General features: G+C 38.1%; 1 protein-coding gene and 1 pseudogene across 9 annotated transcripts in view; one reads left to right on the top strand and one right to left on the bottom strand.

Annotated features, from left to right (window-relative positions):
* The window catches only part of HIPK3 (homeodomain interacting protein kinase 3), a 103,015-nt gene that overhangs the window by 15,802 nt on the left and 60,551 nt on the right, over positions 1–26,662 (top strand). For all 8 annotated transcript variants that reach the window (XM_081063988.1, XM_081063992.1, XM_081063991.1 and 5 more), the window contains exon 2: positions 18,752–19,850. In XM_081063988.1, the coding sequence (XP_080920114.1) occupies positions 18,752–19,850 (1,099 nt within the window). The remainder of the gene's footprint in view (positions 1–18,751; positions 19,851–26,662) is intronic.
* Positions 6,147–9,051, bottom strand: LOC308504141 (nucleoside diphosphate kinase, mitochondrial-like; annotated as a pseudogene). Its single transcript has 2 exons — positions 8,984–9,051; positions 6,147–6,654 (listed from the first exon to the last, which is right to left on the bottom strand). The product of its transcript is annotated as a nucleoside diphosphate kinase, mitochondrial-like (transcript).

Genomic DNA, 26,662 nt, shown 5'->3' with positions numbered 1-26,662 from the left:
ATTTGGTGATCGGTTTTTCAAGCCAGAAACGTGGTTGTGTCAATTCCTTCCTTTCTTCACTCTCCCCAAATTCCGTGGTTCTTCCTGCTAACTGCCTATTGGTAATAAGTACTTTCAGCTTCAATTCCTTAGTATGCTTTTGCTCAGGCTCTGACCAGCTATTATCTGGACTATTACAGTCGTCTTTCAATGGTTTTTTCCATTATTGTTCCTTTCCAGTTTATCCTTCACAAACTTACCTGAGTAATCTTTTAAAAATACAAATATGATCATATTGATTTTCTATTTAAAACCCTTCAGAGGCACCCCATCGCCTATATTAACCCCTTAGCATGGAAGACAAGGTTCTTCACACGATATGTGTTCTTTTTTTTTTTAAGGTTGTCTTTCTCCTCAAGGATCATGTTTTTTTTGCTATGAGTAGCTGCCTCCTCCACTGGCAAGTTAGGTTCTAGTGTGGAGATTGGCAAATTTTCTTAAAGGGCGAGATGGGAAATATTTTAGGCTTTGCAAGCCACATGTGGTCTCTTTTGCGTACTATTTTTTTGTTTTTAAAAAACCCTTTTAAAATGTAAAAATCGTTCTTAGCTGTGGGCCATACAAAAATATAGTCTGCGTCAGATTGGCCAACCATAATTTGTGGGCCCCTGTTCTAGCCAAATAAAACTAGTATGTCATATTTTTCATTAGTCTCTTTCCTTATGTATGCTCTTGGTTTGTACTGCATGGAATATTCTCTTCTGTATAGCAGACTTCTTCCCACCATCCTTCCAAATTTAGCTTATAGGTTAACTTCTTACTGAATCCTTTTGTGCTCCTTCAGGACATACATTAATCGTCCCCTTTTCCTTGCTACCTGCATGCCTTGCACATCCATTGTTACTACTGCCCTCATTAGTGATGCAGTTATCTATGTTTGCCTCTTGCTAGAAGGAGCTCATTGATGAAAAAACATGTTTATTGCTAAATCTTCCTACTCCTAAATGTCAATGTCTTTTCTTGATTTGAATTAATAGAAAATTTTTAAAAATTGAAAGAAAAATGAAATGAAACAGAGTGCGGCTGCTTGAATGTTAATAAAATATATCTAAAATGGTAATATTTTTCTAAATTTTAAAAATACAGTTAAAGAGTTTGTATCATTCTCTGCTAGATATTTTTTTTTCACTTTTCATTTAAAATATAATGTAAATTTAGGCTGTGAAAATACAGAATAATTCTGTGATCTACTATTCTGGGTGCAAAATAACAATTCACATAGTTGAAGTCTCTCCTTTTCCCTTTCTTCCTAGCAATTTTTATCATTTCCATGCATGTTTTTATACTTTTACTACATACTGAATATATCTAAAAGCACAGGATAGGTTTGTCTGCTGTTAACTTTATAATAAATGATACATTCTCTTTTGCAACTTGTTTTTTGTTCTGCGTTGTTCTTTTGAGATTTATTCATGTTGGTATGTGTAATTTCAGTTAATTCATTTTTCTGCACATCATTAATTCTAACATGCACAATTTTCCCCACATTTTAACATCTTTGAAATTGTGATACATCTTAAAATCAATAATGTCTTACCTTTACTATTGGTGTTTTTTCTTTGTGTGTGTGTTTGGTACATAAATAAATATATGATTCTGATATAAACCACAGTTGTATTATGTATTGTATGAAAAAGCCGCACTTCATTTATTCCTTTTCTGACAATTGTTACCGTCTTTTGCTGTGTATAATGTGCACTTTTTTGCCCAAATTTGTGAGAGTAAAATAAGGATGTGCATTATACCTGGGTAGTATCTAACTCTGTATATACATAAATGTTTTTAATTTTTTATTTATGCGTATGAGTTAAAAGCGTAACTCTTAGAAATCGATGACAGTATTGTATGCAAAATAATACCCTGGAATACGATAATTGGTTTTGTTGAATTTACTATGAACTTGCAATGACGAAGAGTTCTTGGCCTTCTATGATGCGTAAATATCATAAATTTGTTACTGGTAAATAAAATTTCTTGTACCTCATATTTGTTCTTGTGTTTTGTAATTATTTGTTACATAAAATTTCTTGTACATTAATACGTTAACAAATAAATGCTAAAATTCCTTTATAATACAAAAAACAAGTACCTAAATGTAAACAAATAAAAATTATAATTAAAATGAAAGATATTTTTTCCCTAAAAGCTGGGCCAAAAACGTGGATGCACATTATACACGGCAAAATATGGTATTTCAAAATTCTGTTACTACATACAGTGTAGGAGTGAACATTATTGCACCTGTTTTGTTGTGCTTGTGTGTGAGTTTCTCTTGGCAGGATATATCTGAGAGAAGAATTGCTAGCTTATGTTATTTTCATCTGTGTTCTCTAAAGTGATTGTACTTCTTACCCTAGTCTTTGTTGCCATTACTCCCCTTCAATATTGGGTATTCTATTCTTTGTCAGTCTGATGGGTATAAAATGGCATCTTACTGTAGTTTCAGTTACTATTTTCCTTGTTACCAGTGAGGTTGAGATTTTTTTTAATACTTTTTAAAAAATTCTTTTTGGCTTCTATTTCCTTTCCTGTAAATTGACTGTTTATGTCTTTTACCCATTTTTCTACTGAATTTTGCCAAGCAATATGACTTCTTTAGATCTTTTGTCAGTTACGTGTGTTGCTGATATCTTTTCTATATCTGGTTTATCTTTATTTCTGATATCATTTGATAATGGACAAAAGTTTAAATTTTAATAAGGTCAAAATTTCCAGTATTTTACTCTTGTAGTTTGCACTGTTTATATCTTGTTAAAAGAAAACAGTTCTTACTTTCTTTCAGAGGTTTGATTTGTTAAAAACGTAACATTAATTTTAAACTGAAAGGCATTAAAATTATAAATCTTCTGTGTAGGCTGACCAGTGTATGCTTTGTGTTGTAAGATATTTACAGACTCAGTTTTTTTGGATTGGAAAGGTAGAAGTGTCTATTATTGGTGAAGATTTTCTTCCTTTTATATTTATCCCCTTGAAGGAAATTCTAGTACTTTACTTGGAGAACAATTAGAGCATATGGGTGTGAAACTGTTGTAATGAGGGACAAATATAGTATTATAAACTTATGGTGAATTCACAGGTGGTCATTATATTATAAAAATTTGGGAAATCAGTAACGAGATAGTTTTTTGTTTGTTTTTTAGTTTTTTAAATAAAGTATTGAAGATCTCTCTTTTTGGACAGGGTAGGTGAGGTGGGTAACCATACCATAGTGAAGCAGATACAAAATACAAAGATCTGTTCAGTCGATACAAAATGTAAAGGAGTTATAAACTGCTTTTACCTTTGTAGTTTGTACATGTTAAAAAGACAAGCAGGAATGATTAAGTTTTAGGTAATATAACTTGATTATTTAAGAAATAGTACACCAAAATGTAAATTTTCAAATGAAAATAATTTATGAAAGAGTTGGATTAAATTAGCAATTTTTCCATTCCTTCCACAAAATATGATCTATTTCTTTGACATTGACAGAAAAAACACTGATAGGTTCATGTATGTTGTCACTAATTAAAGTTTGGGTACTAATGGAGGAATCTAAAATTATTTTCTTTTCCTAAAATTATTAAATATTTAAACTTCAAAGTTGTAACTCTTTGAGAAGTAGGCCAATCATCTGTTGTCAGGGATAAGTATGGTAAAGGTAGAATTAAAATATTATTTGATAATATTCACAGTGCATATAGCTATAAGACACTAGGAAGTGAATTGATAAGACTTTCATAGATTACTGACTCATTTATCATTTGAAAAATAAGTTGTAAGTTAGATCAATTAGTAGAAATTTAAACTTCATCCCAAATAATATAGCTTTTGGCTAACGGTTTCCATTTGTTGTATGACTATATATTTATTTCAGGGGCTGTTACTCGATTTTTGAAACTACAACAGATTAATGTTAACTTAATTAAAATATGTTTATGAGATAATCTGAAATAAAATGGTCAAAATGGCATTAAGGTAACAAATACGTAGTTGTGTAATTCATGGCTTTAATCAATCATTGTATAATTAAAATAGTGATGTGATTTTTTTTAACCACATGGATTTTATTTTGATTAATTAAAATGCTATGAAAACCAAACACTTAAAATCCATCTAACTCACTTCTTTAATCTGCATCATAAAATAATTAGTGTGAATAAAATTCTAAAGTTATTTATAATCTTTATGTGTTTCCTGTTCTGGTTAAATTACATGCCTGAGTGATTTTTTGTTGTTTTATTGTATTTTATTTATACTAATTCTTTAAAATTGTAATCTTATATAACAAAGTTTTTACTAGTGAAATCACTTGATTAACTATATCAATTCTTTCTTTGGTTTATACTGGCCAACAGAAAGATTATTGAACCTCTAAGTTGGATTGTTTTAGTTCTTCATTTTTTGTATGTCAATCGTCTCGCATTTTACTCTTTCTTTTTGACATTCTATATTTAATTTCAGGCATACAGCATGGTGGTTAGGCATTTATATTAATATAAATTAAGAAGTGACCCCCCTGACTAGTCTGGTACCCACTTGGCACTATACATAATTATTACCATATCATTGACTACATTCCCTATGCTTTGCTTTACATCCCCCTGCTAGTTTTGTAACTACCAATGTGTACTTCTTAATCCTTTCACCTTTTTCGCGCCCCCCCCCCACCTTACCTTCCATCTGGCAACCGTCAAAATGTTCTCTGTATATATGAGTTTGTTTCTGTTTTGTTTTTTTATTTTGTTCTTGAGATTCCACTTATAAACAAAATCACATTGTATCTGTCCTTCTCTATCTGACATACTTCACTCAGCACAACACCCTTTAGGTCCATCCTTGCAGATGTCAAGAACCCATTCCTTTCCATGGCAGAGCAATATTCTGTTGTGTATATGTACCTCCTCCTCTTTATCCATTTATCCGTCAATGGACACCAAGGCTGCCTCCACATCTTGGCCATTGTAAACAGTGCTGCAGTGAATACATAGATGCACACATCCCCTTGAAGTAGCCTTTTGGGTGTCTTCAGATAAATACCCTGAATGGGATGACTGGGTCCTTCATTGTCTCTTCTTATAGCCTTTGTTTTAAAGTCTAATTTTGTCTGGTATAAGTATTGCTACTCCAGATTTTTTTTTTCATTTCCAGTTTCATGAAAGACCTTTTTCCATCCCTTTATTTATTTTGATCTGAAGTGAGTCTCTGGTAGGCAGCGCATGTAAGGGTATTGTTTTCTTATCCATTCAGCCACCCTATCTTTTGGAGCATTTAATCCATTTACATTTAAAGTAATTGTTGATAAACATGTAGTTACTGTCATTTTATTATTCATATTTTTGGTCTTTTTATTTGTTTCTTAAAGAAGTCCCTTTAACATTTCTTATTATACTGGTTTGATGGCAATGAACTCCTTTAGATTTTCTTGTCTGGGAAGCTGTTTATCTATCCTTGGATTCTAAATAATAGCTTTACTGGGTAGAGTGATCTTGGTTGTAGGTTTTTTCTTTTCATCATTGAATATTTTGTGCCAATTTCTTTTGGCCTGTGAAGTTTCTGTTGAGAAATCTGCTGATAGTCTTATGGGAGCTCCCTTGTAGGTAACTAATTGCTTTCTCTTGCTGCTTTTATGATTTTATTTATTTTTTTTTTTGTCGTCAACCTTTGCTGTTTTAATTATGATGTGTCTTGGTGTGGGCCTCTTTGGGTTCATCTTGTTTAGGACTCCCTTTGCTTCCTGGACTTCTATGTCTGTTTCCTTCACCTGGTTAGGGAAGTTTTGTTATTATTTCTTCTTCCTTTTTTCGTTTTTTTTTTTTTTTTTTTTTTTTTGCACAGCGTGATGAATTTTAATGTCTCCCCTTGAGGGAGGGGAGGTCAAACTACCTACTTTTGGAGACACTCCAAAAGTTGTCTGGCACTTTGGTACAGAAAGGATTTGGTCCAATGTCTTGATGGCTTAGGGTAATAAAAGGCACATAAAGTTGCCTCTGGGCTGGGGTGGAGCAGAAGGTGGACAGGGGGGTGGTCTGGGACAGATGGGCAGAGCACAGGGTGGGCTCAAGTTCTTATGGACAGAGGTAGTTGGTCCTGGGTGGATGCTGGGGTGGCTGAAGGCAGCCCGAGGTTCAGGCTGGGTAGATGCTGCTGCGGTGGCCTGCATCTGCCCAGTCCACCAGCTCACTGCTCTGGAACCACAGCTGCGTCTTCCTCTGGGCCCCTTCCATGGAGTCGCAGGCATGGATGACGTTCTTGCTAATGTGGACACTGAAGTCTCCTTGGATGGTGTCAGGGGAAGACTCAGCTGGATCAGTGTGTCCCATCATGGCCCACGAGGTGCAGATCACATTGGGGCCTTCCTGGACCACGGCCACCATGGGTCCAGAGCTTTCGTCGCCGATGAGGGCTGGATAGCAAGGCTTCCTCTGAAGGCGGTAGGAGTGCTCAGCAAAGATGCTCTGACACCTGTAGCATCTTGATCCCCACCAGCTTGAAGCCCCTCCGCTCAAAACACCAGATCACATCCCCAACAAGCCACCACTGCACCCCATCTGGCTTCCCGGTGACCAGGGTCCACTCCCGGTTCTAGAAGGGCCCTTCTGAGCTGGGGTGTACGAGCAGACTGGGGACCAGGGCCTGTGGTGGCACAGCAGCCCTCACAGTGTGGCAAGCCCCAAGAGATCGCTTATGACACCTGGCCTGTGAGCTCTACCTGTCATTTCTCCAAATAGGCTTTCAATTCCTTGTTCTCTCCCTTCTTCTGGTACCCCAGGAATGCAAATGTTGGTAAGGTTGATGTCCCAGAGGCCCCTCTAGCCTCATTTTTTTGGATTCTTTTTTCTTACGCAGTTCTGATTGGGTGTTCTCTGCTACACTATCTTCTAAATTTCTGATTTTATCCTCTGCTTTATCTGATCTACTGTTGATTTCCTCTAACATATTCTTTATTTCAGTTATTGTATTCTTTATTTCTGATTGGTTCTTTTTTATGTTTTCTATCTTCATTTGTTGAAGTTTTCCTTGAGATCATTGAGCATCCTCGTAACCAGTATTTTCAACTCTGCGTCTGGTAGATTACTTGTCTCTGTTTTGTTTAGTTCGTTTTCCTGGAGCTTTGTTCTTTTCTTTTGGGACACGTTTCTTTGTCTCCCCATTTGACTGTTGCCATGTGTTTGTTTCTATGTATTAGGTATGTGTTATGTCTGTTGGTCTTAATAGGTGGCCTTATGTAGTAGGTGTGTTGTGGGGCCCAGTAGTGCAGTCTCCCTGGTCACCCGGTCTGGGTGCTCTAGGTGTGTGCTTGTATGGGTTGTGTGTGCCCTCCTAGTTGAGCCTTAGTTGCTGTTTATATGCCAGTGGGAGGGACTGACCCCCGGGTTGATTGGTTGTGAGGACTGGCTGTGACTGCAGTGGAGAAGCTGTTGTGCTGGGGCTGACCCTACAGAACAGCATTCACTTTAGCTGGGGCTCTGGTGCCTGCCCAGTCTTCCCTTTTAGTGTATAATCATTGGAGGTGGCCGGTGATGCTCTGGCTCATTCTGAAGCTGGCTACTGCGCATGCTAGCCCTGGGGCCTCATGGAAGGGGCCCCTTCGCAGGCCAAGTTTAGCTACAGCCTGTGCCCTTCCTGGGGCCACCTGGCATGATCCATGAAACAATCCACAGATGGCTGCCATTCATGCTGGGCTTGGAGGTGCTTCAAGAAGCCAAGCTGCTAACCGAGGCCAACAGTTGCTAGTTAGGGGCTTAGGGCTGCTCAGCAAGAGGCACAGGATATGCTGAAGCCAGATGTTGCTTGTTTGGGTGTTGTGAACATTTGAGAGATTTTAGGAAATTCTGCTGCATGAGCCAAGACAGGCTATTTGTATGGAAAAGCCACGGGAAGCGGCTTCGGTGAGCCCAAAAGTTGGGTAGAGCAAGGTCTCAGGGAATCATGGCAAAAGAATGGTATTAGCCAGGTTGATGGAGACTCAGATGTGATGATTGCCTGTGTCTGTCTGCATGTTGGGAAGAGGGCGGGCTCAACAAAGAACAATGGCTTTCGCCAATTCTTTGTCCAGGAGAAAGTAGTCCCTCCAGCCCTCTCCTTGAAGCCAGACAATTCAGTTCCTCCCTGTATGTCCCTGGCACCTTTGGAGTTGCTCCAACACCAGAGCTCCGAGCCAGTGAGTTTGTTAGCGAGTAAGTCCATGCGTGGGCTCTTTAAGAGGAGCGCCTGGGAGTGCAGCCTCCTTCCTTCTCACCCAGCCACAATCTCCGCTGTTTTTCACAGCCAGAAGCTTTGGGTACTTCTCTCCCCACCACTGGAACACCAGTGTAGGGCTGGGACCCCTTGCTCCTGGTATGGGGGGTGAATCTCGGCACCTGTATCCTTTCTGGTTTTTAATGGTCACACATGGGTGGTTCCACGTCTGTTCCACGTCTCTGCTCCTCCTACCAGTCTCCAAGTGGCTTCTTCTGTATGACCTTAGTTGTAGGACTTTGGTTTAGCTGGATTTCAGGAGATTCTCAGTGATGGTTATTCTGTAGTTTAGTTGTAATTTTGATGTGGTCATGAGAGGAGGTTAGCATAGTATTTCCCTATTCCGCTGTCTTGAGCAGAAATTCTGTGAATACTGTAATATTTGTTTTTAACATTATTCTCTGTATTTGGTACCTTATCTTCCAGTTTTAATGCTTGTAAGAAAAATGCCCCTTTATTCCTGTATCAAGTGTTGACAAATTTTCAGTTGAAACAGAAATGAAGTTCTGATATGAATAGTATTCACTTACAAATATAAAAATGATTTTAATGAAACTTTATTGATGTGTTAATATTCTTTGTGCCTGAAGATATTCATGTGGCTGAAAATATTTTTAAAATGGAAAAAGTGAAACACGCATGAAAGCAAAATCTTTAACTCAGTGTATAAACCAAGTTGGAATAGTTTATTTACATGAAACTTGATTATAGATGATACTGGTACCTGGAAGACTTCATGATATCTCCTTTAATAATATCTTTGATTGTCAGACCTTGTGGAGATGTAGCCATTTGTACAAAAATTAGAGTTGTAGTAAAACCGATGTTTGCAGTCCTATAAAAAATAAGTTTGAAAAGATGTGAGGCTATAGAATAGATTTGGGCATTTTTATTTAACTCAGCTAGACTTTGTGAGGAATGTAAAAGTAGTTTAAGAACAGTGTAATTATTCATTGGTTCACTTGGTGAAATAAGTAGGCCCTGTTATTTTAAAAAAGGTATTCTGCAGTGTTGAAAATCATTGTAGTGATACACAAAACTCCTTTCTTGAAATGATTAACTTAATCGTTCATTTGCACATAAAAATGCTTTGGTGAAGACTGTGTTCCCTAATGTGCTTTTTGTTCTCTGAAAAGGTATTACTCTTGAATACTAAGTCCCCTAAAGTGCTTTACACTGTTTCAGAGTTTATCATACCTGAGATGTGTCAGGAAAAAGATTAAGAGCCATGGTAGTCAGATTTAGAATATTGGATTCTTTTGCTGCCACACTACTTTAAAAACACCTTTTGTGTTACATAAGAGAAGTGTTCATTTTGAATCTATTTTACTAATAGACAGGAAATAGAATTTTGCAAAGAACATTGGGAGTTTGTGTGGTAGTAGATAATCAGAAAGATAGTAGATAAAAAGAAGAGATGGATGATATTTTGAGGACAGAATGGGATGTTCTATGTTGATATGGGCAGCTCAGATTTTGGGGTTTAGACAAGGGAGGGAAAGAGAGGGCTCTGGGAGATGACTGGATCCAGATAAAGACTATACTAGGAAAGGGACCTGGTAGTAGACCAAGAAGTATGTGTGTGTGTGTGTGTGTGTGTGTGTGTGTGTGTGAGAGTGATGGTGGAAGTGGTGCTATTGCTGGTGTTGTTTTCTGTTTTTCAGCATGTTCACTGATTTTCACACAGTGGTTTTTAGTCCTTTTGTCTCTGGTGCTGATCATAGCATGCTGAAGGCAATGATAGTCTATAATGTATATTTGTGTAATTTGACTGAAAACATATCATTCCATTAGTGAACTTAGTACTACTCTAATTGTGGAGAATATAAGATATCATTACTTTGTTTACATAGAATGATTTTTCTAGCTCTGTTAGCTTTGAAGCTGTCAGATTAAAGATGCATTGGTACATTTTACCTGATAAAACAATCTTATCTGTATTTTTCTTTTCCTGTTCTATTCTGGTTCTCTTGAAATAGTGGTAATAAGTTCACTTTTGAAAGTGAACTGAATTTGTGTCTACTTATTTTAATATATCTTGGAAGCAGAGTTGATAGGTGTGTTCAGAAAAGAACTCAGAATGTAGGGTTTTTATCTTAACAGAATCAAAAGTTTACTGTGATATAATGTAGCTCTTTGCTTATTTCTAGTTGAGTGAGTCTATTTCCTAAGGTATCTTCCATCAAGGTGACATTTTTGTTTGTTGTGCTGCTAGTTTTCCTTTTTTCTTAAATGTGGAATATTGGCTATAGATTTAAAACTTTGGTCTTTTATCCCTGTTTATTTTGAGGTAATTTAGTGCCCTGAGCTTCTTGTAAGGTAAAAAAATCTTTTTTTCTTTCTTTAAAGGCTTTATTTATTTTTATTTATTTCTTACAGCTTTTTGGAAGTCTTCAATACTGATCACATTTTCATGTTTGTTTCTTAATTTAAAACAATGTTTTTAGTAATTTAATAATTTTTATACTTACCAGTGATTGTAAGTATGGAAGAACAGGAGATTTTTCAGTAATTATTTCAGTAAACATGCCCAGCTAATATGTGGATTTTTATAAGAGCTTAGTCTTAAAATTAAGTGTAATGTTTAATATTCATAAGTAACTCATTAAAAAAAGAGAAAGTTTACTTTTTGTAGTTACTGATAACATCAAGCTATAGCTGTTAGTGCAGCCAGTATTGTTGAAAAAAGAATAGAGTTAAAAATGCAGATTTGAAAATCACAATGAGATAGTACTTCACATCCATTAGGATGGCTGTTATAAAAAAGAAAAAAAAGTGTTGTGAGGATGTGGAGAAAATGGAACCTTTGTGCACTACTGGTTGGAATGTAAATGGTTGGGCTGTAGAATGTAGAAGCACCATGGTTAGAGATCAAAGATGGCAGAGTATGTAAATGCAGTGCTTGTCTTCTCCCATAAACATTAAAATTACAACTAAATTATAGAACTATCAACCTGAACCATCTGAAGTGTAGCTGAACAGAAGTTTTATAACCAAGGATATAAATAAGAAGCCATGTCAAGACTAGTAGGAGGGGTGGGGATGCATAACAGGCTGGTGACATACCTCCATGTGGCGGTTGAGAATTGGGAGGGATATCTTGGCCATGGAGGTCCCCTCTGAGGAGTGAGGAACCCCAGACCCACACTGGGCTCTCCAGCCTGCAATCCTGGTGCCAGGAAGAGGAGCCCCTCACAACATCTGGCAGTGAAAACCAGTTGGAAATTCTGACCAGGTGGGATGGAAGGATGTGGGAAACCCAGGTGTCCTCTTAAAAGGCCTGTGCACAGACTCACTTGCTCACAGGTGACCCTGGACTCTGGACAGTGACTCGAGGAGCATTGGAGACATGGGGAGAGACTGAATTATGTGGCTGCAGGGCAAGGACTGGAGGGACAGTTGCCATTTTCCCTGTGTGGGGTCTTTCTGTGCAGCCAGCAGGTGGGCACCAACTTTTCTGAGGTGAGCTCTACTTTCTTGCCCATGGCCGAATCTGAGTCAGTCTGGTGAGCTCTGCTCACTCCACCCTATTGACTCCTTAGGATTTGCCCCACCCAATTCACCCAACACTGGTGAGCACCCAGCCCCGCCCATATTGCACTCTCTGTTGGACAACTATTGGGGGGTCTGCAGGCCCCAGGTGACAGGCGGCTGGCCTTGGTTGCTCTAAAATTTTGTTCAGTATCTCCAGGCTCAGCACTGCCATCAACCCAAAATCTACATTAACCTGGTGAACACAACTCGTCCCACTCTGGTGACTCCCTGAGATCCTGCCTCACTAGACTTTTGTACCTCAGGAGGTTGTGTCAGTGGCTGAGCCTTACAAGCAGCTAGAAGGTGGTATCAGCTTTTGGGATGTCCTAGCTTTTCCAGAGCTACCCCAGGCCCGGTACTGGTGGCAGCCATCCTTGGGTCACAGTGTGGCCTCTCCCACACACCTCCGCAGCCAACTGTGGATTGCTTTGTACCTCCTGCCAGGTAGTCCCTGGCCGGTCACAGGCAGAGAGTGACTGGGGCCTGCACTGAACTCCCTCACAAGAGGTCCTGGAACCAACATATTTGGGGGTTGGCTTTAGACCACAGCAGAGCAACACCCAATTAACTCCACAAGTGGCACACACAAAGGCTGGTCTCAACAGCTACCAGAGCCCGCTGGGGCGAATCTCGCTTAGTGGTATAAGCTCCTGTACAGTAGCCTGTAAGCTGTGGATGTGGCCAAACCCTGCAGCCAGTTAGCCTAAGGGTCAGTACCACACACTGATGTGCCAGTAGCAACCAAGACTCAACTATAACAGGAGGGCATACACAATCCCCACAGGGTACACTCCTGGAGCACCCAGCTCAGGTGACTAGGGAGACTGTGCCACTGGGCCTCACAGGGTACCTACTACATAAGGCCACCAGGTCAAGACTCGGAGACGCAGCAGATTTGCCTAATACATAGAAATAAACAGGTAGGTAGCCAAAATGAGGAAACAAAGAAATACGTCACAAATGAGAGAACAGGAGAAAACTTCGGAAACAAAACTAAACAAAATGGAGGCAAGCAACCTTCCAGATACAGAGTTTAAAACACTGGTTATAAGGATGCTCAAGGAACTTACTGAGAACTTCAGCAAAGAGATAGCAAGCATAAAAAGGGACATAGAAACCATACAAAAGAACTAGTCAGAAGTGAAGAATGCAATAACTGAAATGAAGAATGCACTAGAAGGAATCATCACCAGACTAGATGAAGTAGACGATCGAATCAGCGATTTGGAAGACAGGGTAGTAGAAAACTCCCAATCAGAACAGCAAAAAGAAAAAAAGAAGAATTAAAGAAAATGAGGATTGAGGCAGCTGGATGGCTCAGTTTGTTAGAGCGTGAGCTCTTAACAATAAGGTTGCCAGTTCAATTCCCGCATGGGATGGTGGGCTGCATCCCCCACAACTAGATTGAAAAAACGGTGACTGGACTTGGAGATGAGCTGCGCCCCCCATAACTAGATTGAAGGATAACGACTTGACTTGGAGCTGATGGGTCCTGGGAAAACATACCGTTCCCCAGTATTCTCCAATAAAAAAAATTTTTTTAAAAAGTGTATTTCAGTGTAAACTTAAAAAAAAAAAATGAGGATAGTTTAAGAGCCCTCTGGGACAACATCAAGCATGACAACATCTGCATCTTATGGGTACCAGAGGAGAGAGAAAGCAAGTTTTGAAAACCTATTTGAAGAAATAATGACTGAGAACTTTTCTAACCTGGTGAAGGAAATAGACATAAGCCCAGAAGTGCAGAGAGTCCCAATCAAGATGAACCCAAAGAAGCCCACATCAGGACACATCATAATTAAAATGGCAAAGGTTAAATACAAAGAGAGAATCCTAAAAGCATCAAGAGAAAGATAACGAGTAACTTATAAAGGAGCTCCCATAAGATTTGCCAGCTGATTTCTCAACAGAAATTTTGCAGGCCAGAAGGGATAGGCACAAAATATTCAGAGCGATGAAAAGTAAGGACTTACATACAATGAAGATTACTCTGCTCAGCAATGTTATCATTTAAAATTGAAGGCCACATAAAGAGCTTTCCTATAAGAAAAAGCTAAAGAAGGTCATCACCACCAAACCAGTATTATAAGGAATCTTAGAGCACTTCTTTAGATGAAGAAAAAAAAAAAAGAATAATAAAGTGACAATAACTACATATATATCAACAGTTACTTTCAATGTAAATGGATTAAATGCTCCAATCAAAAGACAGGGTCGCTGAATGTATAAGAAAACAAAACCCTTACATATGCTGCCTACAAGGTACTCAACTTCAGATTGCAAGACACACATAGACTGAAAGTAAAGGGATGAAAAAAGATAATTCATGAAAATGGAAATAATAATAAAAAAAGCTGGGGTAGCAATACTTATACCAGACAAAATAGACTTTAAAACAAAGGCTATAAGAAGAGACAACGAAGGACCCAGTCATCCCACTTCAAGGCATTTATCTGAAGAAAAGCAAAACGATTTTGAGGGGACGTGTGCATCCATATGTTCATTGCAGCGTTGTTTACAATGGCCAAGATGTGGAGGCAGCCTGGGTGTCTGTCGATGGATGAATGGATAAGGAGGAGGTCCATATATACAATAGAATATTGCTCGGCCATGGATGGGAATGCCGTCTGCGACAGCATAGGTGGACCTGTAGGGTATTGCTGTGGAATATGTGAGAGAAAGAGAGATGCAATGTGATTTTGCTTATATGTGGAATATAAAGAACAAAATAAATAAACTAAAGAGAAACAGACCCAGATACAGAGAACATTTTGATGATTGCCAGATGGAAGGGGAGTGGGGGGTGGTGGTGAAAAGGGGAAGGGTTTAAGAAGTACAAATTGGTTGTTACAAAGTAGTCATGGGGATGTAGGGTATACCATAAGGAATAAAGTCAGTATTGTAATAACTATGGTGTCAGAGGGTTTTACAAGATTTATTGGGGTGATAGATGGGAGAGGGGTTGAAAAAAGTGAAGGTATTAAGGTGAAAAAGGTAAAGGGATTAAGAAATACAAATTAGTACTTACAAAACAGTCACGGGGATGCAAAGTAAAGCATAAGGAATATAGCTGTTCATATGGTAATAACTATGTGTAGTGCCAGGTGGGTACTAGACTAGTCAGGGGATCACTTCTTAAATTATATAAATGTTTAACCACCATGCTGTACCCCTAAAATTAATATAAAATAATATTGAATGTCAATTGTAATTGAAAACTTATACAGGTGGAAAAAGGTGAATGGGAATAAGAGATTCAAATTTCCAGGTATAAAACAAATGAGTCATGAGGATGTAATATGCAGCATGGGGAATATAGTCAATAATACTGTGATAGCATGTTATGGTGTCAGATGGTTGCTGGACTTATGGTACTCACTTCTTTAGGCACATAAATGTTGAATAACTATGGTGTACGCTTGAAACTAATATAATATTGTACGTTAGCTATATATATATATATATATATATATATATTTCAAAGTAGCATTTTTTTAAAAAGAAATTTTATTGGGGAATATTGGGGAACAGTGTGTTTCTCCAGGGCCAATCAGCTCCAAGTCGTTGTCCTTCAATCTAGTTATGGAGGGTGCAGCTCAGCTCCATGTCCAGTCTCCATTTTCAATCTTTAGTTGCAGAGGGCGCAGTTCACCATCCCATGAGGGAATTGAACCGACAACCTTGTTGTTGAGAGCTTGCGCTGTAACCGACTGAGCCAGCTGGTCGCCCCTCCAGAAGCTTGGTCGCAACTCGTTGTCTTCAATCTAGTTGTGGAGGGTGCAGCTCACTGGCCCATGTGGGAATCGAGCTGGCAACTCTGTTGCTCAGAGCTCACACTCTAACCAACTGAGCCATCCGGCTGCCCTGTTAGCTATATTTTTAATAAAAATCTTTAAAAAATAGAAGTATACCATATAATCCAGTCATTCCACTTCTGGGTATATATATATAAGAATTGAAAGAAGTGTTTTGAAGAGATATTTGTACGTACATGTTCATAGCAGTATTATTCACAATAGACAAAAGGTGGAAGCAACCCAGATGTCTTTGGATGGCTAAGTGGATGAATAAAATGTGGGTAATATATACAATGGAGAATTACTTAGCCTTAAAAACAGAAGGAAATTCTGATGCATGCTACAACATGGATCAACTTTGAAGACACGCTAAGTGACATACGCCTGTCATAAAAGGACAAATATTGCATGATTTCACTTATGAGGTATGTGGAGTAGTCAATTACTTAGAGTAGTCAGACACAGTTACTGTTTAATGGGTGCAGAATTTCAGTTTTGCGAGAGGAAAGACGTACTGGAGATGGATGATGGTGACGGTTGCACAACAGTGAATGTACTTAATGCCAATGAACTGTACAGTTAAAAACAGTAAATGTTGTTATATATATTTTACCTTAATTTTTGAAAAAGAAAATTTAAAGATTGAGAATTGAACAAGTAGGAGAAGAAAGTTGAGTAAGGCAAATACAAAGCATTATTGCCTTTAATTGAATCTGTTTATGATGTCACATTTGAAAGAACCTGATGACATATAGTTTGTGTCGAAGTTTGGCACAAAATGATTCAGAATTTTCATATTGACTAATGAATATAAAATAGTAAAATATTTCTGTCTCTGCTCCCTCCCTCCCTTTTCAGGAGACCTGATAATATGTATATTAAGAAAAAAAAAAGAAAACATTTCCTTATGGTTAGTGGTGATCAGACCCATGCTTGTGGTCATCAATATTGGTTACATTGCTGTTTTGGTAATTGTGAAAAGGATGTGAAGATTTTGGATAGAGGATTGGAAAAATAAGGCCTATTAGTCAGTGTTAAAGTACCTAAAGTTATTAAGCTGGAGGAGTGGAAGCTCAATGGTTTCTCTAACAGGAATCTTCACCATCCTCTAAGTAATATTTTATAGGCAGCCCCAGCTCACAAAGGGGTAGTATTTTTTAAAAGTTCATTTCTTAGTTGATAAGAACAAATGACAAAGTCATGAATAATATAGCTACAGAAGTATAACATAGCATATACTGCAATGAAAAATAATAGGAAATAGTATTGTGCTGAATCAGTGTTTCTCGTACGGCAGTCCTGGGAATATTGTACTCTATAAAATCCATAAATACTGAATATAAGATACTCTTATCAGGTCATCAGTTTAACTGATAATATTTCAATACAGCAGGAGTAAGAGTGGTCAAGTTAATTAGTAATTTGGAGTTCATTTTTTTGTGGTCTATTATAACTGTCTCCAGCACCATCCCTTCTTCCCCTTCTTAATGTGCTATGTATATTATGTGACATTCCTATCTGTATTTATTTTCTAAAGTCCTCCTTTACATGGGTCCCACAGAGCACAGTGGTTGGGAATTAGTTGGCGGGGGGTAATTACTTTTTCTAAGCCTCATTTAGTTGGCCTTGGTTGTGGCTCTTGGTTAATTCTTTGCCTTCTAGCTTGGTGTTTTGGGAAAGGAAAGGTAGGAATAGCAGGACTCAGAAATTGCAGTAGTTTCTTTAATATCTCTAGGGCAGTTACCTGGATCTCAGCTGTTGTCCACTTAACACCTTGAATTAACATGGCATGGATTGGCCTAGAGTGGTATACATTCTATTCCTTGGTACTTCATCTGATTTTGCAGACGTGGGTGTCCTGGATTGGTAGGACTTGAGTTTGCCTAAGGTTTTTGTACAGACTAGATCACTGGTTCTCAGATGTTAGTGTGAATCTAAATGGTCTTGGGAGTTTGTTTGTACATGTACATGATCCCTGAACCTTACCACAGAATCTTTCTGGGTGGAATTTTATATATATATATAAAATTATTATAACTTTTTTTTAAGGAAAAATGTAAACATATTCAAAAGTAGACAGAATAATGAACTCCTTTTTACCCACTATCAAGCTGCTATAATGAACAATTTATTAATCTCATTTAATCTATATTCCTGTCCACTTTTTCTTCCCTATTATTTTGAAGCAAATCCCAGATATACTATTTTATGTCCAAATATGAAATGCATTTTAATAGGGTCCCCAGATGATTCAAAAACTTTTTGAACAGGTAATAATGTACATAGTAAAAAGAGGTAAAAAGGATACACAGTGAATAACAAATCTTTCTCACTGCCCACAATATTCTTGTACTCTCCTCCAAGACAGAAACCAACAATTTCTTTACAGATAGTCAATGTATATGCGAATATATACATGTCTCTTTTGTTTATTAAACATATAGTAATTAATATCTTCTGTAATGAACACATGTTTTCTGAATCTTGCTTTTTTCAGATAACAGCATTATCTTGGCAATCGAGCCATAATAGGGTATATTGATTATTTTCATTCTTTTTTAAAGCTAGTAGTTGGTCTGTTTATCAAGGTGTATCTAACCAGTGCCTTTTGGATGGATGCTTAGGTTATTTCCAGTATTGTGTTGCTTTACACAGTGCTGCATGAATATTCTTGCATTGTATTTGAGTTGCCTGATTCTAGGTCAGAGGACATATCCATTTGCAATTCTGTTAGACATTGCCAAGTTGTTTTCCTACCATCTATGTATGGTATGCAGGGTTCTCCAGGCTCCTAGTTCCATTTTTAAAATGCTTTTCAAGCCTCTCCTATTTATGCTCATGCTTTTGTTTAAATCCCTGACTATATTTATAATAGCGGTTTTAGAAATTCTTAGCTGTGAGTTTCATCATCTGTCTTTCTGGGTCTATTTCTGTGGGTGTGGGTCACAGAAGTGACTTTTATTCAACACTCAAAACAGGTGAAGCACTAAATAAAGTAGAGGTATCGAAAAATACATATATCTCCTCTGAGGAAAAAAAATCTTGATAGAATTTAATTATTTTTTTACAAATTGTGGATTTGACCCTTAAAAGTTTTCTTTGTGAGATTTAAAATCAAACATTTTTTGGTAGTTAATATGTCCTTTTACTCTTTTTTGCAGGTATGGCCTCACAAGTCCTGGTCTACCCACCATATGTTTATCAAACTCAGTCAAGTGCCTTTTGTAGTGTGAAGAAACTCAAAGTAGAGCCAAGCAGTTGTGTATTCCAGGAAAGAAACTATCCACGGACCTATGTGAATGGTAGAAACGTTGGAAATTCTCATCCTCTCACGAAGAGTAGTGCTTTTCAGACAAAGATAGCATTTAACAGACCTCGAGGACACAACTTTTCGTTGCAGACAAGTGCTGTTGTTTTAAAAAACACTGCAGGTGCTACAAAGGTCATAGCAGCTCAGGCACAGCAAGCTCAAGTGGAAGCACCTCAGATTGGGGCGTGGCGGCAGAGGTTACATTTCCTAGGAGGCCCCCAGCGATGTGGATTGAAGCGCAAGAGTGAGGAGTTGGATAACCAGAGCAGCGCAATGCAGATTGTCGATGAATTGTCCATACTTCCTGCAATGTTGCAAACCAACATGGGAAATCCAGTGACAGTTGTGACAACTACCACAGGAACAAAACAGAATTGTACCACTGGAGAAGGTGATTATCAGTTAGTACAACACGAAGTCTTATGCTCCATGAAAAATACTTACGAAGTCCTTGATTTTCTTGGTCGAGGCACTTTCGGCCAGGTAGTCAAATGCTGGAAAAGAGGGACAAATGAAATTGTAGCAATCAAAATTTTGAAGAATCACCCTTCTTATGCACGTCAAGGTCAAATAGAAGTGAGCATATTAGCAAGACTCAGCACTGAAAATGCTGATGAATATAACTTTGTACGAGCTTATGAATGCTTTCAGCACCGTAACCATACTTGTTTAGTCTTTGAGATGCTGGAACAAAACTTGTATGACTTTCTGAAACAAAATAAATTCAGTCCCCTGCCACTCAAAGTAATTCGACCCATTCTTCAACAAGTGGCCACTGCATTGAAAAAATTGAAAAGTCTTGGTTTAATTCATGCTGACCTCAAACCAGAGAATATTATGTTGGTGGATCCTGTTCGACAGCCTTACAGGGTTAAAGTAATAGACTTTGGGTCGGCCAGTCATGTATCAAAGACTGTTTGTTCAACATATCTACAGTCTCGGTACTACAGGTAGGTGACAATTACTTTTTGCTTATTGAAAAAATGTTGAATTTCTGCTAACTGAAATTTTATGTGTGCATGTGATGGAAAAAGACTACTTTGGATAAGTAAAGACATCAAAACAAGATTAGTTGAGGTTTGAGTTTTTAAAAAGCTTTTTAAAATTTACGCATAAAGTCTGCCCAAGCAAAATAGTAATCTACTGCAAAGTTCTATGCCAAAGTCATTTGATTATTTTTATTGTTAGAAGATCTGAAGGAATGATTGATGATTAATGGTGATCAAACAGAAGTCTTTATATGTTGGGAAAAGGGTTTATAGTACTTTCTGTGTATATCTTTGGTCATTTCAGCATTTAAGAGAACCAGTTTATTAAAGACATAGTAATCAGATGTAACTGATTTTTAAGATTCAAACATTTTCATGACTGCCATGAATGTTCAGGCCACCTTTTCATAATAAGCTGTATTATAGTCTTTCCACTTATATGATTTGGGCAAAGCTATTTTGGTGTTGGTGCTACGGGGGGGATTTAAAGAAGATAATTTCCATGTAAATATTGATAAAGTACTACAATGTCATAATTAATATAATACTACCCCATAATACAAAGATAGTCTTAAAGGCTAGCTAATGATTGTAAGATTCAAAATATCTTCTTGAGTATGTAAATGATTTGAATCCATAGTTTTATAATTTTGAGCCTGCAGCCTTGGGGTACTGCAGCGCCCCATGGGTGCCAACACAGTGGCCATGTATATCGGATCTGCCAGTATTGGTAATAAGTAAGTTAGCAAGTAGATGAACACATGCAGTTTATTGTTAGAAATTGTTAGAACATGAGAACTATAAATTTAGGCCCAACAAAGGGTAGCTATTTTCAGGTATTGCATCTACCTTTGCACCATACCTCTCAACCTGTCTAGCTTCTTGCAAATATATGCTGTAGTACCCAGGACAAGATGAAGGAGAAATTAATTAGCTCCTACAAAAATCAACTCCAGGAGTGGGTCCAAGATGGTGGCATAGGTGGACGCTGAGCTTGCCCCTTCACAAGTACACATCACATGTATACCTATATTTAGAGCAAATCCTCCTGAGAGACAACTGTGAGCCAATTGAACAGCCTGTGCATAAAATGGAAGAGAGAGTGACCAGATAGAGAAGGTCAGGGTACCACGAGAGCTCTCCAGGAGCTGAGGGAACAACCCAGGACCGGAGAAACCCAGGAGCACTGTTGTTTACATTTCTCCTGAACCTAGATAGTGGGCAGGAGCTCCAGCCAGGTTCTCTGGCCAACCTGCAGGGCACTGTAGCACGTACTCAGCCACCCCTACGGGAGCCAGACCCAGCAGAAACAGAAGAACACCATAGCATGCATGCATACAAGGGGCGCCTTCTCTCATACATCGATCCAGCAGGTGCAGCGTGGTGCTACTTCGCGTTTCCACTGGACTGTGCACACAAGGGGCTGCCCTGCCTGAAGAAGAGTACAGAGCCAACAAAACGCTGCAGTACCCACCTGCAAGGCGACCTTGTCCAGAGAAAGTGCAGACATAGTGGGGTGCTACTCTGTGCTCACATGGAGCTCTCCACCCTAGAAAGAGTGGGGAGCAAACAAAATGCTGCAGTATCTGTATGCAGGACTTCCCAGTCCAGAGAAAGTGCAGAGATAGTAGGGTGCTGCTACATGCACAAGTGTGGAGTTAAGAAAACTTTGCAGTACACACACACTGGGCTGCCGGTTGCGGAGTGGGGTGCGGCTGTGGGTGCACGTGGTGTAGCAGCTCCTGCCCTGCCCAGAGAGAGTTCAGAACTACCAAAGGACATATGGCTGTGGGTACATGTAAGGTTGTTCCACCTGGAAAAAGGGTGGAGCTAGTGATCACTCATCAGCCCCTCCCAGGCCCTCACTCCTACTGGACACAATTAAAGCAACAGGGCATGCAGTAAGGGCTGACCCATGTGGAATGACAGGTGTGCTGCTGAGTGCATGAGTGCAACTGTGTGCACTCATGTAAGGCTGCCCCAACTAGAGAAAGGGCATTGAGATGCAGGCAGGCAGAATGGTCCTGCCCAGACCCTGCTCTGACTGGATAATTTAAGCAATGGGGCACTCTGGCAGCACTGTCTGTGGGGCGAGAAGGGTATGGCTGGCACACAAGGAGATATATCGCCTAGAAAGGGAGAACTGGCAAAAAGCTGAGGAGTGTGCATGCTGGCCTGCCTCAGCTGGAGAGGGGCCGTTGAGACCCAAGTTTGCAAAGCAACCCTGCCTAGACCCACCTCAGATCACAGACAGTTAATGCCATAGGGCACGCCAAGAGCAACCCCATTTACATCAGGCAATCCCATCCAGATTAGAATGGCAAGGAAGCAAGCACGTACCAGGCTACCCCACACGGAACCCACTCCTTCAGACCAAGTGACACACCAGGCACTGCATGCACCTGCCCCGACTACAACCAGCCTGCCATAACTGTTCAATACACGGTCTACTAAGAAGTCACTCTTTCAAAACTGGGAGACATCCTATCCAACTCATAGGAGCAAACACAGAAAGTCAAACAAAACGAAGAGACAGAAGAATATGCCCCCAAAAAAGGAACAAGGAAAGACTCCAGAGAAAAGGCCTCATGAAATGGAAATAAGGAATGTGCTTGATAAAGAATTCAAAGAAATGGTCATGAGGATATTCAACAAACTTAAGAATACAGTAGAAGAACTCAGAGAACACTTCAACGAAGACATAGAAAATGTAAAAAAGAACTAATCAGAGACAAAGAATACAATAGCTGAAATGGAAAATACATTAGAAGGAATCAACGATAGATTAGTTAGTATTGAAGAATGGATCAGCTACCTGGAGGACAGAATAATGGAAATAGCCCAGTCAGAACAGCAAAACAAAAAAAGAATTTCAAAAAATGAGGACACTATAAGAGATCTCTCGGATAACATCAAGTGTCCTTCCATTTGCATTATAGTGATTCCAGAAGGAGAAGAGAGAGAGAAGAATAGGGGCAGAAAGAACATGAAGAAATAATACCTGAAAACTTCCCTAATCTAGGGAAGGAAACAGACATCCAGGCCCAGGAAGCACAGAGAATTCCAAACAAGATGAACTCAAAAGAGATCCACACCAAGACATATTCTAATTAAAATGACAAAAGTGAAGAATAAAGAGTCAATCTTAAAGGCTGTAAGAATGAAAAACAAGTTACATACAAGGGAAACACCATAAGGTTATCAGCTGATTTCTCAGGAGCAACTTTACAAGCCAGAAGGGAGTGGCAGGAGATACTCAGAGTGCTCAAAGAAAGGAACCTACAACCTAGAATACTCTATCGAGCAAGGTTATCATTTACAATTGAAGGAGAGATAAAGAATTTCCCAGACAAGCAAAAACTAAGGAAGTTCACCTGGACCACTAAACTGGCCTTACAGGAAATGTTAATAGGTCTTCTTTATGCAGAGAAGAAGAGTCCATAACCAGAAATAAGAAAATACAGGGGACAACAAAAAAATCTCACTCGTTTAGATAAATATACAATTATCACAGTGAATCAACCACTTAAAAAGTTAATAGGAAGGTTAAAGATAATAGTAGTAAAATTAACTATAACTACATTAAACAATCAGATACACAAAACAAAAAGATATAAAACATGATCTCAAAAACAAGGAGTGGGGGTGGTGGTAAAAGTGTAGTGCATTTATAATGCGATTGAACTTAAATGCCTATCTTCTTAAATTAGACTGCTATAGATATAGATGGATATATATGAACCTCATAGTAACCATAAACCAAAACCATACAAAAAAATGAACACAAAAAAGAAGAGAAAGGAATCCAATCAAAGAGATCAAGGGAAGAAGAAAAGCAATGAAGAACAATAAAAGCAACCAAAAAAACAATTAGCAAAATGGCAGTAAACACATACCTATTAATAATTACCCTCAATGTAAACAAACTCTGCTCCAATCAAAAGGTATAGGGTGGCAGAATGGGTAACACAAAAATGACTTACTTACGAGAGACTCACTTCAGATTGAAAAGATACATAAGGACTGAAAGTGAAGGGCTGGAGAAAGACATTCCATTTCAATAGAAATGAAAAAGCTGAGGTAGCAATACTCAGACAAAATACACTTCAAACAAAAAATGTAAAAAGAGACAAAGAAGTAATTACATACTTTTAAAGGGGTCAATCCACGAAGAGGATATAACAATTGTAAATATCTACGCACCCAACATAAGAGCACTGAAATATAAATAATGGCCTTAAATGCCACATTAGACCAGTTTGACTTGATAGACGTTTATAGAGCATTTAATCCAAAAACTACAAGCTACATATTTTCCTCAAGTGCACATGGAGCATTTTCCAGGATAGATCACATACGAGATCATAAAACAAGCTTCAATAAATGCAAGAAGATTGAAATTATATCAAGCATATTTTTTTTGACCACAATGGCATGAAACTAGAAATCAACTACAGGAAAAGCACTGGAAGAAACACAAATAACATGGAGATTAAACAACATGCTTCTAAACAACCAGTGGAACAAAGAGGAAATGAAACAGAAAATCAAAAACTACCTTGAGAGAAATTAAAATGAAAACAACCTTACAAAATCTCTATGGTCTGCAGCAAAAGTAGTTATAATAGGAAAGTTTATAGTTATACAGACCTACTTCAAGAAGCAGGAAAAATCCCAGATAAACAATCTAAATTTACACCTACAGAAACTAGGAAAAGAGGAACAAACAATACCCAAAGTAAGTAGTAGGAAGGAAATAGTAAAGATTTGAGTGGAAATAAATGAAATGGAAAATAGAAAAACAATAGAAAAGAGTAATGCATCTAAGAGCTGGTTTATTGAAAGGATAAATTAAATTGACAAGCCTGTAGCAAGACTTACCAAGCAGAAAAGAGAGAGAACATAAATAAATAAAATCAGAAATGAAAGAGGAGAGATTATAACCAACACCACAGAAATACAAAGGATCGTTAAAGAATACTATTAACAGTTACATGCCAACAAATTTGACAGTCTAGAAAAAAATGGATAAATTTTTAGAAACACAGCTAAACCAGGACTAAACCAGGAAGAAACAGAATCTGAACAGACCAATTACTAGCAATAAAATTGAAGCAGTCATTGAAAAAACTCCCAACAAATAAAAGCCTGGGACCAGATGGTTTCATAGGCTCCACCAATCATTTAGAGAAGAATTAGTAGTTATCCTTCTCAAACTATTCCAAAAAATCGAAGAGGAAGGAGCACTTCTAAAGTCATTCTATGAAGCCAGCACTACCCTGATACCAAAACAAGGCAAAGACATTACAAAGGAAGAGAATTTTAGGCCAGTATCCCTGGTGAACATAGATGCCAAAATTCTTAATAAAACAGTAGCAAACTAAAATTCAACAGCACATTAAATGGATTATATACCATAATCAAGTGGGATTTATATACCAGGGATTCCAGGGTGGTTCAACATCTGCAAAACAATGTGATTCATTGCATCAACAAAACCAAGGATGAAAATCATGATTATCTCAATAGATGCAGAAAAAGCATTTGACAAAATTCAACATCCACTTATGATAAAAACTCTCAACAAAGTGGGTATAGAAGTAACTTGTGTCAACAAGCCCACAGCTAACATATGCAATGGTGAAAAGCTGAAAGCTTTTCCTATAAGATCAGGAACAAGACAAGAATGCCTACTCTCACCACTATTATTCAACATAGTACTGAAAGTCCTAGCCACAGCACTCAGACAAGAAAAAGAAAATGCATCCAAATAGGAAACGAAGAAGCAAAACTGTCACTATTTGCAAATGACATACTATATATAGAAAACGCTAAAGAATTCACCAAAACATTAATAGACTTAATAAAAGAATTCAGTAAATTAGCAGGATACAGAATGAATATACAGAAATTTGTTGTATTCCTATATATTAATAATGAACAATCGGAAGATGAAATGAAGAAAAGAGCCATTAACAATTGAGATAACCATATGATTTTCATCCTTGGCTTTGTTGATGTGATGAATCACATTAATTGTTTTGCAGATGTTGAACCTCCTTTTAATCACCCCAGAAAGAATAAAATGCCTAGAAGTAAACTTAACCAAGGTGAAAGATGTAGTACTCTGAAAACTGTAAGACATTGAAGAAAGAAATTGAAGAGGACACAAATAAATGAATGAATATGTGGTGTTCATGGACTGGAAGGAATAATATTGTTAAAGTGGCCATGTGACCCACAGCAATTTACAGATTCAGTGCAATTCCTATCAAAATACCAATGTCATTCTCAGAACTAGAACAAATAATCATAAAATGTATATGGAGCCCCCCAAAACCCTGAATAGTCAAAACAGAGAAAGAACAAAGTTGGAGATACCACACTCCCTGATCGCATACTATACTATAAAGCTATAATAATCAAAACAGTATGGTATTGGCACAAAACAGACATGTAGATCAATGGAACAGAATAGAGAGTCCAGAAATAAACTCTCACTTATATGATCAACTAATCTATGATAAAAAAGATAAAAAGGGAGAATATATTCATAAATGATATATCCAATAAGGGGGTGATATCCAAAATATGTAAGAAACTCATATAACTCAATAACAAAAATAATCTGAAAAATGGGCAGAGGGCATGAAAAAACATTTCTCTAAAGGAGACATGCAGATGCCAACGGAAATATGAAAAGATGCTCCAGGCCCCACAGTGTAATGGTTAGCAGTCTGTACTCTGAAAAGATGCTCAACATCACTAATCGT

The sequence above is a fragment of the Rhinolophus hipposideros genome (assembly GCF_964194185.1).
Source record: "Rhinolophus hipposideros genome assembly, chromosome: 10".
NCBI lineage: Eukaryota > Metazoa > Chordata > Mammalia > Chiroptera > Rhinolophidae > Rhinolophus > Rhinolophus hipposideros.
Note: the sequence above shows the minus strand (reverse complement) of the source record. Positions and strands in the feature narration are given on the sequence as shown.